At 51.6% G+C, this 15278-nt stretch overlaps 1 protein-coding gene across 1 annotated transcript; it reads left to right on the forward strand.

Moving 5' to 3' along the window:
* The first annotated feature begins 2954 nt into the window (after nucleotides 1-2954).
* Nucleotides 2955-14339, forward strand: LOC144942390 (PI-PLC X domain-containing protein 3-like). The gene is made up of 5 exons (XM_078869228.1): nucleotides 2955-3219; nucleotides 5782-5868; nucleotides 9115-10007; nucleotides 11699-11943; nucleotides 13290-14339. Exons 1-5 carry the CDS (start codon nucleotides 3192-3194, stop codon nucleotides 13420-13422), a joined length of 1386 nt encoding a protein of 461 aa, XP_078725354.1. The 5' UTR covers nucleotides 2955-3191; the 3' UTR covers nucleotides 13423-14339.
* The last annotated feature ends 939 nt before the right edge of the window (nucleotides 14340-15278 follow it).

Here is a 15278-nt window from a genome sequence, read left to right on the forward strand (position 1 = left end):
TGAATACCCATCATCATCATCATCAGCTGCAACAGAAGCAGCATCATCATCAGCATCATCATCAGCAGCAGCATCATTAGCAGCATCAGGGCAACCGTAGAAGCATAATCAGCAGCAGAATAATAACCAAAGACAAAGATCCCCCGCATAGCCTTACTAGACTGTTGGGGCAAGTGTTTTTAGAGAGCATCTATGAAGGCTGGGCATGGTACGCATGGGGATGGGTGGCCATGAGCACGCCCGATCGCCTTTGTCTCCCCAGTGGCGGTGATTTTACACACCGCTTCAGCTACACATTCGTGGCTGAGTCGACTTAGGGGAGGCCCAGGACAGGTTCAGATAATTGGGAATCTAAGTCGGGTCACTCGTTTCGTCGCGCTAACCACTACAACAACCATAACCCCAACACAAACGGATTGTGTCTTATCATCAGCAGCAGCATCAGCAGCAAGCACTCACCATCACCACCATCATCATTAATAGCAACGTAATGATTGGCAACGCTATCATCAGCAACGCCATTATTACCAACACCATCATCAGCAGCGTGAACACAACACACACTCATGTGCATCATAATCACCAGCAGCAGCAGCAGCACTACCATCATCACCATGTTAGTACTTCAGTGGGCTTAGCCTGGTAGGAGGGGGTTGTTTTATTATTTTTATCTTTTTCGGTGATTTATTGATCTTTCTTGTCCTTTGCACTCCTATCGTGTTTTTGTATTGTTTGTTGTTACGTTCTTACCCGCCCCGACTGAACATCTGTGAAGGGGAGCGTTATAGCTCATCGGATTCCTCCATTATAAATACATATTCCGAATCATGTTTTGTTTAAACGCTTTATAAGTATGTCTATTTATCGTCATCATCACGATCACCGTCATCAACACTGCCTCTTCACTAAACTAAAAACAATTTATATTTTACCAGCTAAGGCCCGTTGAGTTATTTAGATTTTTTTTTTCAGAAGCGACCTGGCCACAAATGATAGCTCAACGAAGTGGCTTATCACGTGGAAATGTATAGCAGCAGCCAAATACTCTAAACGCGCGTTGTTGATTCTAAATGTGGAAGGAAAGCCCGGAGGACCCGGAGAAAAAAACGCATGTTAACTCCCTCGCCTGGTATGCAGAATGTCGTGGGTTCGACCCAGACCCTGACGCCTGCTGTATATTTGGAGTTTGGACGTCTCTCTCTCTCTCGTGGTCGTGTGTATTATTCCACATTTAAAAACATTCGTTAAGGCTGCTATACATTTTGCACGTGATAAGCCACTTCGCTGACCGATCATTTGTGGCCAGGTCGCTGCTGAAAACGAACTATTTAGCTCAGTGAGCCTAACCTCGTAAAATAAAAAAAAACAATTATTTAGTTTAAGTTTAAATATACAGCAGCAGGCGTCAGACTCGGGATCGAAGCCACGACCTCCTGTGTACCAGGCGAGGTAGTAAACATATCGCCACCGCATGTGGGAGGAAACCGGTAGGGAACAGAGCGTTGCCCAACTGCACGTGCGTGTGTTTTCTCCACGTGCAACCGGTTTCAACACACGTGGTTTTAAAGACGGCTCATTCAGTTGGCTGAAAATGTCGTAATTTTTCAGAGGACCGCTGCGATATTAACACGAGTCCCGCTGTTCCACACAGATCGCCTGCCACACGGTCACCTGTACGGGAAGGATTGAAGTATGGGTCAGGAAGGTGAGTTGCCGGGTAGCTGTGTAAGCCACGCTCTACCCACTGCTGGATGAGCAGCTCCCACTAATCTTATTATTTAGTTTGCCCCCCCTCACTGCCCCCCCCCCCTGGTCTAGCTTCTGTTCTCTAACCCGCGAGCTCCTCTTCCCGTCTCTCAGTGGAATCTCTACAGCAGTGTTCTTGACTCATATTCAGCGGCGGGGGGGTGCCACTTTCGCCCATAAGACATCGTCAGGGACGCCCAGTGCCGGATTAAGCTAAATAAAAATTTTTTTGAAACACACAAATTTTTACCTGCATAGTAAAGTAATTGTATTTTTTTCATTTTTTTTATACAGTCAGATCATGCGACGGATCGCTAACCTTATACACCCAGTCGTTCATAAAAGTTGAAGGCGGTATGAAGGCAGTATAGCACTATAGTAATAGAGCAAGTGCAGCATCACTGAACCGGAATTGATAGCTTGAAAGCGTTTAGCGCTGGGCCCTTGAAAGTGCGGGGCCCGTAGCATTTGTAGCTACGTTTGCTACTTGGATCATCCGGCACTGGGGACGCTCCACCATTTGAAACCATTGTGACAGCAGCTCACGATGATGATCGGGGGGTCTCCGCTGGTTGTGTGTTGTCGGTGGGAGCTGCGAGTCGCACTAAAGGCCACCACGTCTCAACCAGTGGCCCTTCGGGGCCTTGCGATGAAGACCACACTGCTCTACATGCTCCTTTGCACGCTTTTTTCCGCTTGGAGTTGTTCCATTCTCTCTGAACATTCATCCAGCAGTCGACAACAGATCACGGCTGCTGCTGCTGCTGATAATAATAATAACGATGGTAACTGTTATGTAACGATGATGGTACCTATTATGTAATCATGGATGCACGTGGTCACACCACATACGCACGAACTGCAAGGCGATCGACTAACGAGCACCTTCCACCAGCAGGGGCTTGGGCAGGCCATTGCAGAGCTGTACATTTACCTCTCTTTCTGTATCTCAGTGTGTGTGTGTTGAACTTCTTTCGCACCGTACGTAGCCAACCGTGCTAATCGGAGGCGCGGGACAAAGATCCCCTGGTTAGCCTTCACGTTCTGTTGGGGCAAGTGCCGATTAGCGAGTGGCACCTAAATGAAGGCCGGGACCGCACGCGAGGGGATGGGGGTAAGGCCAGCACCACGCCCGGCCACCTTTGTCTCCCCAGTGCTGATGCGAAGCGCACACCGCACCAGGTACTCGTTCGAGCCTGAGTCGACCTAAGGCGAGGCCCAGGACCGGTTCAGATCAATCGTCACCGGTGTTGGCCGTGAGCGGGTATCGAACAGCGCTAACCGCTGCGCCACCGCTCCCCCTCCGCCCCGCTCCTCCCACCGGACACGCAAGCGGATGTGTGTGAGTGTGAGATGTGGATGTGTGATGTGTGTGTGAGAGAGAGCGAGAGAGATCGTGAGTACGTGCGGGGGGGGGGGCTGAGCGAGGCCCAGGGCGGCGCACGATGGGGAGCACTCTTCGGGCCTCAAGAGGTGCTCGCTAACACGGCCACCAAGACTGTGTGATCGCGACGGAGCTGGGGGTTGCCTACGGATGGTGCCATGTCCCCAGTGCGGTTTGTGTGTGGTGTGGTCTGTGTGGTGTGTATGGTGTGTGTGGTGTGTGTGAGTGGTGTGGTGGTGTGGTGTGTGTGTGAGGTGTGTGTGTTTGGTGTGGTGTGTGTCGTGTGTGTGCTGTGTGTGTGGTATCTATCTGTGTGGTGTGTGTGGTGTGTGTGTGTGTGGTGTGTGTGCGGTGTGTGTGTGGTGTGTGTCTGGTGTGTTTGGCGTGACTGTGTGTGTGGTGTCTGTGTGTGTGGTGTGTGTGTGGGGTGTTGTGTGTGTGGTGTGTGTGTGGTGTATTGTGTGTGTGTGTGGTGTGTGAGTGTGGTGTGTGTGTGTGTTGTGTGTGTGGTGTGTGTGTGGTGTGTGTGTGGTGTGTGTGTGGTGTTTGTGTGGTGTGTGTGGTGTATTGTTTGTGTGTGGTGTGTGTGGTGTGTGTGGTGTGTGTGGTGTGTGTGTGTGTGGTGTGTGTGTGGTGTGTGTGTGGTGTGTGTGTGTGGTGTGGTGTGTGTGTGTATGGTGTGTGTTTACTGTATATATGGCTGTGTGTGTGTTCCCGTGTGGGGAGCGGTGGTGTAGCGGTTAGCGCTGCGCTACGAACCTGGCGAACCGAGTTCGATTCCGGCTCACGGCCACCAACACCCAGTTACGATTATCTGAACCGGTCCTGGGCCTCCCCTAGGTCGACTCAGCCTCAAACGAGTACCTGGTGCGATGTGTAAACATCGCCACTAGGCAGACAAAGGCGGTCGGGCGTGGTGCTGGCCACCCAACCCCTCGTGTGCCGTGCCGGCCTTTATAGGTGCTCGCTAACAGCACTTGCCCCTACAGCAGGGGCGGTTTCTTCATTAGGGCGATTGGGCGACGCACCACCAATGTCATTCAACCACAGAGTCACGCTAGTCGTCACTGTGCCTCTGGATATAGTCCAATCAGCGTCATGCTACGTTCTGTGGAGTACCGCCTCTTTTTGGGCGATTTCCCTCCAGCTGAGAATCGCCCCGAGTGGTCCCATAGACTTACATTCAAAGATGTTTTTTTTCGAACGGGGGCGCTGCAATGCATTCTCTATGGCTTCCGGGAGGGCTCGCCCTAGCGTGCTTACGTCAGCATACGTGCTTACGTCATCATACGTAAGCATGTTTCATCCAACAATAAAATTTGTCGCCACCTAGTGGAATCTTTAATAAAAGAAACTTGAGTGGTTTGTTTTAATAGTGAGTATAGAAACAAACAAGATGTATTGTAAGAGTCACTTTATTTTTCATTAATATTAAAGAAGTGAAGTTGCCTTTACATGTTTAAGCTGTTAATTTATCCATTGCATGGGTGGACCTTATCCTTATCAATCATCCAGACATTTGCCTCCCCTGAGAGATTTTGCAGGAGCCGCCACTGCCCTACAGTCTGTTAAGGCTACACGGGGGATCTTTGTCTTTGTGTGTACGCGAGTCTGCCAAAGTGTGTGAACTAGTATGTGTTCTGTATGGTTGTATGTATGAGGTCGCTCCGGCATGAATAGGTGCTCGCTAACATCCCTGACTGTTGGCTATACATGTGAAGTACCGTTGATGACTCTTGGACACCGTTGGTGAGGCACACGTATTTATTCCGTACAAGTAGTCACAACTGTGGACATACAATACTAGAGGGGGTATCGGCCCCCTCACCCGGCTAGCTGGGAATACACTGCTAGCTATCTCTGACCTACCTCCTAGTCCTCCACTAACGGGCTAGGGGAGGCTGTCTGGCCCGACACTGGTAAGTCGGGCTACGGTACCCGGAGTCCCAGAGCACTAGCTCTGGTTTTCGGGACCACGCCGCTGGCTCGGTCCTGCGCGGCCCTGACAAGGGCGGCGTCCCAGGGGAGTCCAGGGCTCTAGCTAGACGATCTTCGGTCTTCACTGGTTTAGCTTTAACATTCTGCCCCGAGCCCTCTGACACATCCCCCTTTATACTCCACCCCCGCTGAGGGGTGGGGCCCCGGGCTGCCTGGTGCGGACGTCGTTGAGAGCACCCCCCCCCCCGTGCACTCACGTAGCCCCGCCCACTGTGTTTGTTTCCCATAAGCTGCCATGCATAACGGCTCTCTCTCTAACACCCCTACACATGTTAAGGCCGGGCATTCGATGTTTCTTTTGTAGGCGCGTGTAAGAGGAGCGGTGGCGCAGCGGTTAGCCCACTGCAAATCCGGCCGAATTCGATTAATAATAATTATCGACCACGGCTACCGCCGCCGTGTATTCACTTATGGCGAACTTCTTTCGCACCGTACGTAGCACAACCGTGCCCGCATGCCGCGTGCGCCGGATGATTGCTGAACGAAACCCCACGTGGGACACCAACTCCCCGTTGGTGGAGGCCCATGCGGCGGCAGTGGCGCGGGCCGAGCAGCCGAAGGTCCCGCGCCATATGTAGACCCCCGTCACGCAGTGAACTCCTCTAACGTCCGCCCCCCCCCCCCTAACCTCACCACCCTTCGTCGCCTCGCAGAGTCGGCCCCCGTCAAGCACGCGGACTGGATGAGCTCCCTGCCGGAGCGCCTCCTCGACGTCAAGCTGCGGCACCTGGCCATCCCAGGTGTCCATTCCGATCGGATCGAACTCGCGACTCGCTTTCGTCGTGAGGGCGACGCCCGCGCTTTGTGGCACGCGACGCGGTTGGTTTGGGTGGACTATCGACCGTGACGGCAAACCACCGTGGTCTGTAATCCTTCAAGGCAGGAGGAGCAACCAGCATAGCTACGCAAACTCTCTGTCTCCTGAAGCCCTCTCGTCGTGGCTAACAGCAGACATTTGCCCCCATTGCCTCCCCGGATCTATTTTATTCACCCCATCTCCGCCATTACATTCACGCGCTGTAGCATTCTTAATTCTCTTTAAAGCGTCTTGGTCAAGGCGTTATATGAATTGCGTTGAGATAAGGCCTAGACATTGACGGCATCTGGGTTCCGAAATCATTGCTGCTGCTGCCGTTGTCATCATCGTCACCACCACGCGCAAGAACATGATATTGCTGAAAACAGAGTAGGCTTTAACCCCCTTCTGGCAATAGTACAGGAGGTGTTAAGATGGTCACAACAGCGAATAGACACACTTATTGCAAGGCATCAAATCAAGCATTAACCACACGCGCTTGTCGTAAAACATGCAAACATTATTATTTGGTTCTTTCGGTTAAGTCACGTCTAAAGATAAAATAATAAATTAAATTAAATAATAGAATACGACGTTTCGATTGCAACACAAGCAATCATCATCAGGTATAATGAAATAGCGACATAATATCTAACCAGAAAACTATAGACAGACATATTAGCAGACAGATATCACAAGATACATACATAGCGAGAGCAACACAGGTGACAGAGAGGGGTGATCGTCTCTGTGGGGTGGCCTTAAATAGACAGAGGGGGGGCGGAGGCAGAGAGAGGGAGGGGGGTTAGAAAAAATTAGCATATCAATGAGTGGTCCAAAAGAAAACGTGGTGCTGCGAGTACGATGGCACAGCAAGCAAGCCTGAAAATCAGGAGAAAGACACACTAAAATTAAATAACCTAGTAAAATATCGAAATGTAATGTAATACAACACAGAGGGTCGGTCAACACACAATTAACGCATAGCCTGGTTGATTACGTATTTCAAAGATTGCTAAGTTAGAATTTAAGTGTGAACATTCTAAAGAGGACACAGGCAGATAAAACAAGTCGCCAGAGAGAGAGAAAAAAGATAAGCTTAAAACTTCCCCGTAGAAGTGGTTCAATCTTAATTTTACCGACCCTCTGTGTTGTATTATCTTTAGACGTGACTTAACCGAAAGAACCAAATAATAATTCCTGCAGTCACGAAAGTTCTAAAATTAAGATTGAACCACTTCTACGGGGAAGTTTTAAGCTTATCTTTTTTCTCTCTCTCTGGCGACTTGTTTTATCTGCCTGTGTCCTCTTTAGAATGTTCACACTTAAATTCTAACTTAGCAATCTTTGAAATACGTAATCAACCAGGCTATGCGTTAATTGTGTGTTGACCGACCCTCTGTGTTGTATTACATTACATTTCGATATTTTACTAGGTTATTTAATTTTAGTGTGTCTTTCTCCTGATTTTCAGGCTTGCTTGCTGTGCCATCGTACTCGCAGCACCACGTTTTCTTTTGGACCACTCATTGATATGCTAATTTTTTCTAACCCCCCTCCCTCTCTCTGCCTCCGCCCCCCCTCTGTCTATTTAAGGCCACCCCACAGAGACGATCACCCCTCTCTGTAACCTGTGTTGCTCTCGCTATGTATGTATCTTGTGATATCTGTCTGCTAATATGTCTGTCTATAGTTTTCTGGTTAGATATTATGTCGCTATTTCATTATACCTGATGATGATTGCTTGTGTTGCAATCGAAACGTCGTATTCTATTATTTAATTTAATTTATTATTTTATCTTTAGACGTGACTTAACCGAAAGAACCAAATAATAATTCCTGCAGTCACGAAAGTTCTAAAATTAACATGCAAACATCCTTTCATAAATAATGTACGGATGTTCGGCCTACGCATGGCTTTGTCTCACTACCAGTGTTAGACCGGAGAACAACACCAGAAGGCGAACAGCACAATGGCTATTCAAGTATCAAAGCATCATGAGCTTGGGTCGAGCAGTTATATCGATGGGACCCTTTTGCAATAGGTGCCTATTTGGTTGGTGTTTGAACAGCGTAACGCCTCCTTTGTATTATTGCCACAATTTGTGAATCCTTTTCCTGTTTTTTTTTATAATTTTGACACCGTAGATAACCGTAGAGTCCATTTGGTATCCGTGCAATCGGCCTCATGGCGCACGGCGATCATCGTCAAGGTAGGCGCTGCTGCTGCTGTGTCACAGGCACAGTCTGTGGTCCGTTTCGCAGTAGGGGGCGACGTTTGCTTCGTGGCTTTACCCCAATTCATTTTGGGACCGTGACGCCAGCGGCACACAGCGGCCTGAAGTATACACATACAAATCACGTACGTGTATGTTTGCCTGCCGATTTGTGCAGGCTTGGGGCAAAACACCAAAACAACAACAACAACAGCCCCAAACTATACCAAGACGACACACAGAGTACTTCAAATCGAACTGTCGATACAAAATTAGCAAATATGGCTGTATCCAGCACCATTCTTCTGCATCGGGATGCTTTTTTTGATGGAGGATTTATGACGTTAAGGGCGGAAGCAAGGGTTGTTCCAAGTGTTGGTGCTGCAGCGGCAAAGGCTTTATCACCCATTCCAATCATCGTTCTTGGGATAGTTAAAAGGAAATCAGATGGACGCCTTAGGTTTCTTGAGTTTGACAATGGGGATAAAGAATTTGCTAAGTAAGTATACAGCCTGTTCTCCTATAACGCGTGTTTTCATAATGCGAATTGGATATAACGCGATGAATGTATTAGTCAACAATTTTTTGCTACAACGCTGATGTCAATTGGATATAACGCTATGGAGTGAACGGAACTACATCACGCGAGTAGGAATAAGCAGTCGTACGGCCGCCTCGGCGTAGCATCATCGCACGAGGCGGGACACTGCTGAATGCTGCTTCTAGATGCTACCCATGCGCCTCAGTCTTTGTTCGGCTTGAGTTACGCAGGGGACTGTGCATTACCCCTTTATGATTTATTATGACCCGAATTTTTCCATGATGCGGCGTTCTTCAGGAACGCAACTACCACCGCGTTACAGGAGAACAGACTGTACAGTGCAGATTTTCCAATAAGGATTTGTATGCATGAACGGGGCCCAATGTAGATGACCGTTGTTGGATCTCTCTCGCTCGCCCGCCAACCCCGCAAGGCTCGCACAATTCCTTCTCGTTCGGCATCACGCACGAGTCCCCGGTGGGCCTCGACCTCTCCGGGGAGATCCGCGACCTCCTGGGTACCGCCGCGTCCCTCCTGGGGTCCGCGGGCGAAGCGGTCCCTCGCTACGCCGTGCAGAGCTGGGCCGTCACGCAGGCCCTCACTTTCCGTGAGCAGCTGGAGGCCGGCGTGCGCTACCTCGACCTGCGCCTGGCGGCCCACGATTGCGGTGATGATAGCGACGAGGAGAAGGAGGAGGATGACGATGATGGGAACGACGATGACGGCCACGGCGGGAGTGGAGTAGGAGGAGGCGGAGGTGGAGGTGGGAACGGAGGCGACGATGGTGGCAGCGGTGGCGACGGTGAAGGCAGCAATAAGCCTGGAGATGGAGGGGGCGCTGGCGCAGGAGGTGGTGGAGGTGGAGGCGGCGGTGGAGGTGGCGGTGGAGGTAGTGGAGGTGGAGGCGGCGGTGGAGATGGGGACGACAGTGAAGCCGGTGCTGGAGGCAGCAGTGGCAGAACGGCCAGAGACAGTGAAGGCCGAGGTGGTGGTGGAGTGGGAGGTAGCGACGGCGTTGGTGGTGATGGCGGCGACGGCGGAGGCGCAGCAGCAGCGGGAGGCGGCGGCCGCGGTGTCGGCGTGCACTTCACCCACGGCCTCCTGGCGGGCCCCGTGTGGCGAGGCCTGCGGGAGGTGGGCGCCTTCGCGAGGGCCCACCCGCGCGAGGTGCTGCTGCTCGAGTTCAAGCACCACTACGGCCTGGGCGAGCGTCACCACCGCCTGGTGCTCGCTGCGCTCCGACGACACCTGGGCCTCCACAGGATCTGCCCTCGTTCGGAGGCCGCGGACGCCTCCCTGCGCACCCTTTGGGAGCGTGGGCGACAGGTGCGAGGGGCGGGGGGTGGGGGCCGTACGGCCTGGCTTCCTCCCAGGGAAGGCTCACGTCCACTTTGGGAGATGATGGCGGCCAGGCGCAGTGGTGTTGGCCACACCATCCCACCCACCCCCCGTGCGTCGTTCCCGACTTCACAGTGGGTACTGCTGCTCGGTAACCAGCAAATGCACTGTTAAGGCTTTGTTTGTCAATAGGTATTCCTCAACAGAACCATGTCCCGATGGTTTACGGATTTTTTTAACTAAAACTATTTAAAACTAAACTATTTTATTTTTATTTTACCAGGTAAGGCCCCACTAAGTTATGTAGCTCTTTTTTCAGAAGCGACTTTTCCACAAATGATGTCAACTTTGTGGCTTCTCACTTGGAAATTCATGGCAGCTCAAAAATTCTAAACACGTGACGTCGATTCTAAATGTGGAGGGAGGAAAAAGCGGGGGGACCCGGAGAACAATCTACGCCACCACGGGGAGCGTGGACATGCAAACTCCAAATATACAGGTGTAAAGGAGCCCCTTGGAGACATTCATATTTGTAAAAGTAGAGCTTTATTTCTAACTGAATGTATTTACAGTGCCGAGTATAACAACCGCCACACTCGTGATTACTTTGGCTATCTTCAGCCCCGATGGTTTCCACCAAGTTGATCTCGAACAGTCAGGCCTGAGGGTTTCCACCAAGTTGATCTCAAATAGTCAGGTGTCAGGGTCGAGATCAAACCCACGACCTCCTGCATACCAGGCGAGGGAGATAACATCTCACCACCGTGGTGGGCAAATCCCGCCACTCTGACGCCTTCAAACTAAACCGGGAATATTACCACTGACACAGTGACGTCAAAGCCCAGGGGCCCCCCAAAACGCGGGGCCCTGGCCAGTTTCCCCGACTCGGCCCACCGGGGGTCTTGTCCACTCCGTGAGGTTCACGTTTGTGAGTGTCGCGCGTATTTCCTTTTAGCCTGCAGGTGAGACGTCGAGATGATCGGGGTGAGTCTCGTTTGCCTGATTGAGTGGGTGAGTTGGTGAGCGGGTAGATTGAGTGAGTGAATGAATGGGTGACTGAGCAGCTGAGTCAGTAGGTGAGTGGCTGAATGAGTGAGTAGGTAAGTGGGTGAGTGAATGGATAGAAGAGTGAGTAGTTGATATGAGTGGGTGAGTGAATGGGTGAATGAGTGAGTGAATGAGTGAATGAGTGGGTGGGCACGAGTAAGCATGGAGACATGAAAGGTAAGTGAACAATTGAGTGGGGTTGGGTTTTTTTTGTACTTTAACTTTTTATATCACAAGGTAACGCCCACTGAACTATGGAGTTCTTTTTCAGAAGCGACCCGGCTATGACAAATGATAGCTCAACGAAGTGGCTTATCACGTCGAAATTCGTAGCAGCCAAATACGTTATAAACGCATGTTTCTAAATATGGAGGGAAAACCCGGAGGACCCAGAGAAAAATCCACGCAGCCACGGGGCAAGCGACAGACACGCAGACTCCAAATATACAGCAGGAGTCAGGGTCGGGATCGAACCCACAACCTCCTGTATACCAGGCAAGGTAGTCAACATCTCGTCACCGTGACACCCCTGCACGAGTGGGCGATATGACGAGTGAGTGAGTCTGTTAACCCTCTACGCTGGGGGGGGGCGGGGTGGATCTTTGTCTCAACAAACAAACGCAACGCTGCAGGTCATCGTATTCTACGATGGGAGGGCCCTGGACGAGGAGGACCTCTGCCCCCTGACGATGATCCGCTCGCCGTGGCCCAACACGGACGACGTGGAGCGTGCGGTCGCCTTCCTGGATGAGGTGGCGGTGCGGGGCCCTTCGAGCGACGCGGCCTACCTCGTGGCTCAGCTCGTGCTCACGCCGAGCACGTCACGCCCGGGCCTAAAGCTGCTCTACGGCAGCCTCAGGGCAAGCCTCGTGCAGCCGTGCGTGACGTCACAGGCGTTGACATCGCACACGCAGAGTCGCACCACACCACATGGTCACGCCACACCACAGGGTCACGCCACACCACAGGGTCTCGCCACACCACAGGGTCTCGCCACACCACAGGGTCTCACCACACCACAGAGCCACAGCAAGTGGCACGCCCCCCCCCCCCCCCCCCCCGAGGTTCAGTGACATCATCGTACCATGCGAGACGACCGCTCGGACTCACATCGTCACCCATCGCGTTGCTCGATCGCACATCAAGCCATGCTGCCTCACCGCACCTCGTCACTCCACATCACCACCCCGACCTGTCTCTACATCCGTGTGTCTGTCCAAATGTGTTACCGTCTACCTGCATGTTTATTGGCAGCTACGTCTGTGTGTCCATCTGTCTGTGTGTCTGTCTGTACGTATGGCCGTCTCTCCATCCGTCCGTCCGCATGTTTTATGTCCATCTGTGTGTGTCCGTCCGTCTGATTGCTCACCTACCTGTCGATACATCCATTCCTCCGTCCGTCCGTCTGATTGCTCACCTACTTGTCGATACATCCATTCCTCCATCCGTCCGTCTGATTGTTCACCTACCTGTCGATACATCCCTTCCTCCGTCCGTCCACCTCTCAACATAACCCGAACTATTAATATTCTCATTGTAATTTGTATGACTTCATCAAACCACTCCCCCCCCCCGTCTTTGCACCTGATAGGATCACAGTGGTCGTGATTGTTGTGGGTTTATTCTCCAACACACCGGTGTGCTGAAGTAGTAACGAGTTTGCATCTTTTGTTTACGTGACAAACCTTACTTATTGGCTGTGTCAGATAGTGACGAGTTTAACGACGCATTTTATATTTACGCGATTTAACCCCCCCCCCCCAAAAAAAAGTACATGTGCCTGTTTCTCTCTCCATCCATCCATGTTTTATGTCCATCTGTGTGTGTGTCCTTCCATCCGTCCGTCTGAGTATATATCCATTCCTGTTTCTATCCATTCCTGTATATATGCATTCCTGTTTCTATCCATTCCTGTTTCTATCCATTCCTGTATATATGCATTCCTGTTTCTATCCATTCCTGTTTCTATCCATTCCTGTATATATGCATTCCTGTTTCTATCCATTCCTGTTTCTATCCATTCCTGTATATATGCATTCCTGTTTCTATCCATTCCTGTTTCTATTCATTCCTCCGTCTGTTTGTCGTCCGTCCGTCCACCTCCCCGTCTGTCTGTCCGTCGTCTCTCGGCCCGTGCGTCCGTCTCTCCGGTTATCCGTCGACCCGACTCTCCGCGTGTCCGTCCGTCGGTCCGTCCGTCCGTCCGTCCGTCCGTGGACGCAGGAACATGCCCACCCTGGTGGCGTGGCTCAAGTCGCAGCGCGCGGGCCCCCAGGGCGTGAACATCGTCATCGCCGACTTCGTGGAGCTCAGCGACTTCATCCCCAGCGTCATCGCGCTCAACGACACCCTCTGAACCCCCCCCCCCCACACTTAAAGCCGCGAACGCCTCCAGTCATCGCCGTGCTACGATCGACGTCAACCCTCAACCGCATCGGCTGCGCAAACCGTGGCAACGGATGCGGATGATACCCGATGCACGAATGGAAAACGTAAAACTCTCCAGTCGGTGTGCAACTGCGGTCGGCCAGAACGGACCCCCGTACGACGACGTGTCACGGCGCGATGGCCCCGATCCGCAAATACGGAGTAGGGAGACATCGTCGCGACGATGATACACTCCGCTGTGAACTTGTAGTTGTTGCTCTGCATCTACACCAGCAGCTGTACAAAATAAGAAGGTTTATCTATGCGTCCAGTTCGCTGGCTGGCTGGCTTCTGGCTGGGCTCCTGTCCACGACCACCACCACCACCAACGAAGCGAGTTGGGTGACTGGCTACACGGGGTTTTTCTGTGCAACAGATAAGCATTGAATTGGAACGGTGGATGAATGGTGGCGGGTTTAACGACGTGTATATTTACACGATTTAACCCCCCCCAAAAAAAACCTGTATTGTGGATGATATTGGTCGCGAAAGCTTACGTATTAAATGGTGGAAGAAGTTTTGAAGATGTATAATAAGTCACAAGAGGTTGCAGTAACGACACGAGAAGACTGTCACGGTTCAGTTCACATTGCTATAACTTTTCAATTTGTCTGTTCATGTAATTCTTTAACCAGAATATTCTTTAATTTTTTGGCAATATAGATTTTTTTTTTTAACCACGCAATGCATTATCTTGCCATGCTTCTGTATTATTACGTAAACCTGCAGATTACGTTCCGTACTCCCGAGTACAGCAGGGGATTGTGAGAAGCGTTTCCAAGATAACAAACCGCCACTCTCATGGTATCATCTCCCACAAATAAAGATTCCCCCTTGAAACCTCAACAGACTTGGGGCAAGTGCTGTTTGCGAGCAGTACCTATGAAGGCCGGCACGGCACTCAAGGGGGTGGGTGGCTAGCACCAAGCCCGGCCGTCTTTGTCTCCCCAGCGGCAATGTTTATACACACCGCAACCAGGCACTCGTTTGAGGCCGAGTCGACCTGGGGGAGGCCCAGGACCGGTTTAGATAATTATCACTGGCATTGTCCGTGCGCGCTAACCACCCGCACCTCCCCCCAACTCTCACCTCCACCTCCCTCTCCTCCCTGCAGTCGATTCACGCGGACATCCGAGTCCCTGGCAAGGCGGCCACTGCTGGGGATAACAGCTGATGCCCCCTTCCCCCTGCTACCCGCAGCCCCCTGCAGCCCCCCCCTTCAACCCCCCCCCCCCCCATGTGATGGCCATTACCGGGGGGTGGGGGCCGGGGGGGGGTCAGTAACCTTACGGCTCCAGAGCCGCAATGGGGCGGCTCCGAAGGGGTGGGGGGGACTGCTTCGTGACGTTCTATTTATGTAAGGGGCCGTCCATAAATGACGTCACGCGATTTTGGACGATTTTTAACCTCTTCCCCCCCTTCGTCACACGGCGTCACAAAAAGTCAGAACCCCCCTCAAATATGACGTCACAAAGCTCTGCCCCCCTCCCCCCAAATAAAACATGAATCAAATCGCATTAAACTATTGTCATTGTAGTGCGTATTTAATGTGCCGCTGCACTCATGTTGTAGGAGAAAACAGTCTATTTAATTAAGTAGAACGTGTCGTCTATATTTATTTAAAGTTGCGCATTTTTACGTGACGTCACATTTCTCAAATCCTCCCCCCCCTCGTCACACATCGTCACAAATGTCTGACCACCCCCCCCCCCCCCCGAGGTGGGTGACGTCATTTATGTACGGCCCCTAAGGACTACCACCAGTCCCAGTATCTACCACACCGCA

This window comes from Lampetra fluviatilis, chromosome 27 (assembly GCF_964198595.1).
Source record: "Lampetra fluviatilis chromosome 27, kcLamFluv1.1, whole genome shotgun sequence".
NCBI lineage: Eukaryota > Metazoa > Chordata > Hyperoartia > Petromyzontiformes > Petromyzontidae > Lampetra > Lampetra fluviatilis.

Excerpts from the sequence above, each read along its gene's own strand:
- LOC144942390 (XM_078869228.1), top strand. The coding sequence starts at position 3,192 with ATGGGGAGCACTCTTCGGGCCTCAAGAG. Across the intron at positions 3,220-5,781 it reads CACTCTTCGGGCCTCAAGAG|AGTCGGCCCCCGTCAAGCAC; the intron begins GTGCTCGCTAAC and ends GTCGCCTCGCAG. Across the intron at positions 5,869-9,114 it reads GCGGCACCTGGCCATCCCAG|GCTCGCACAATTCCTTCTCG; the intron begins GTGTCCATTCCG and ends CAACCCCGCAAG.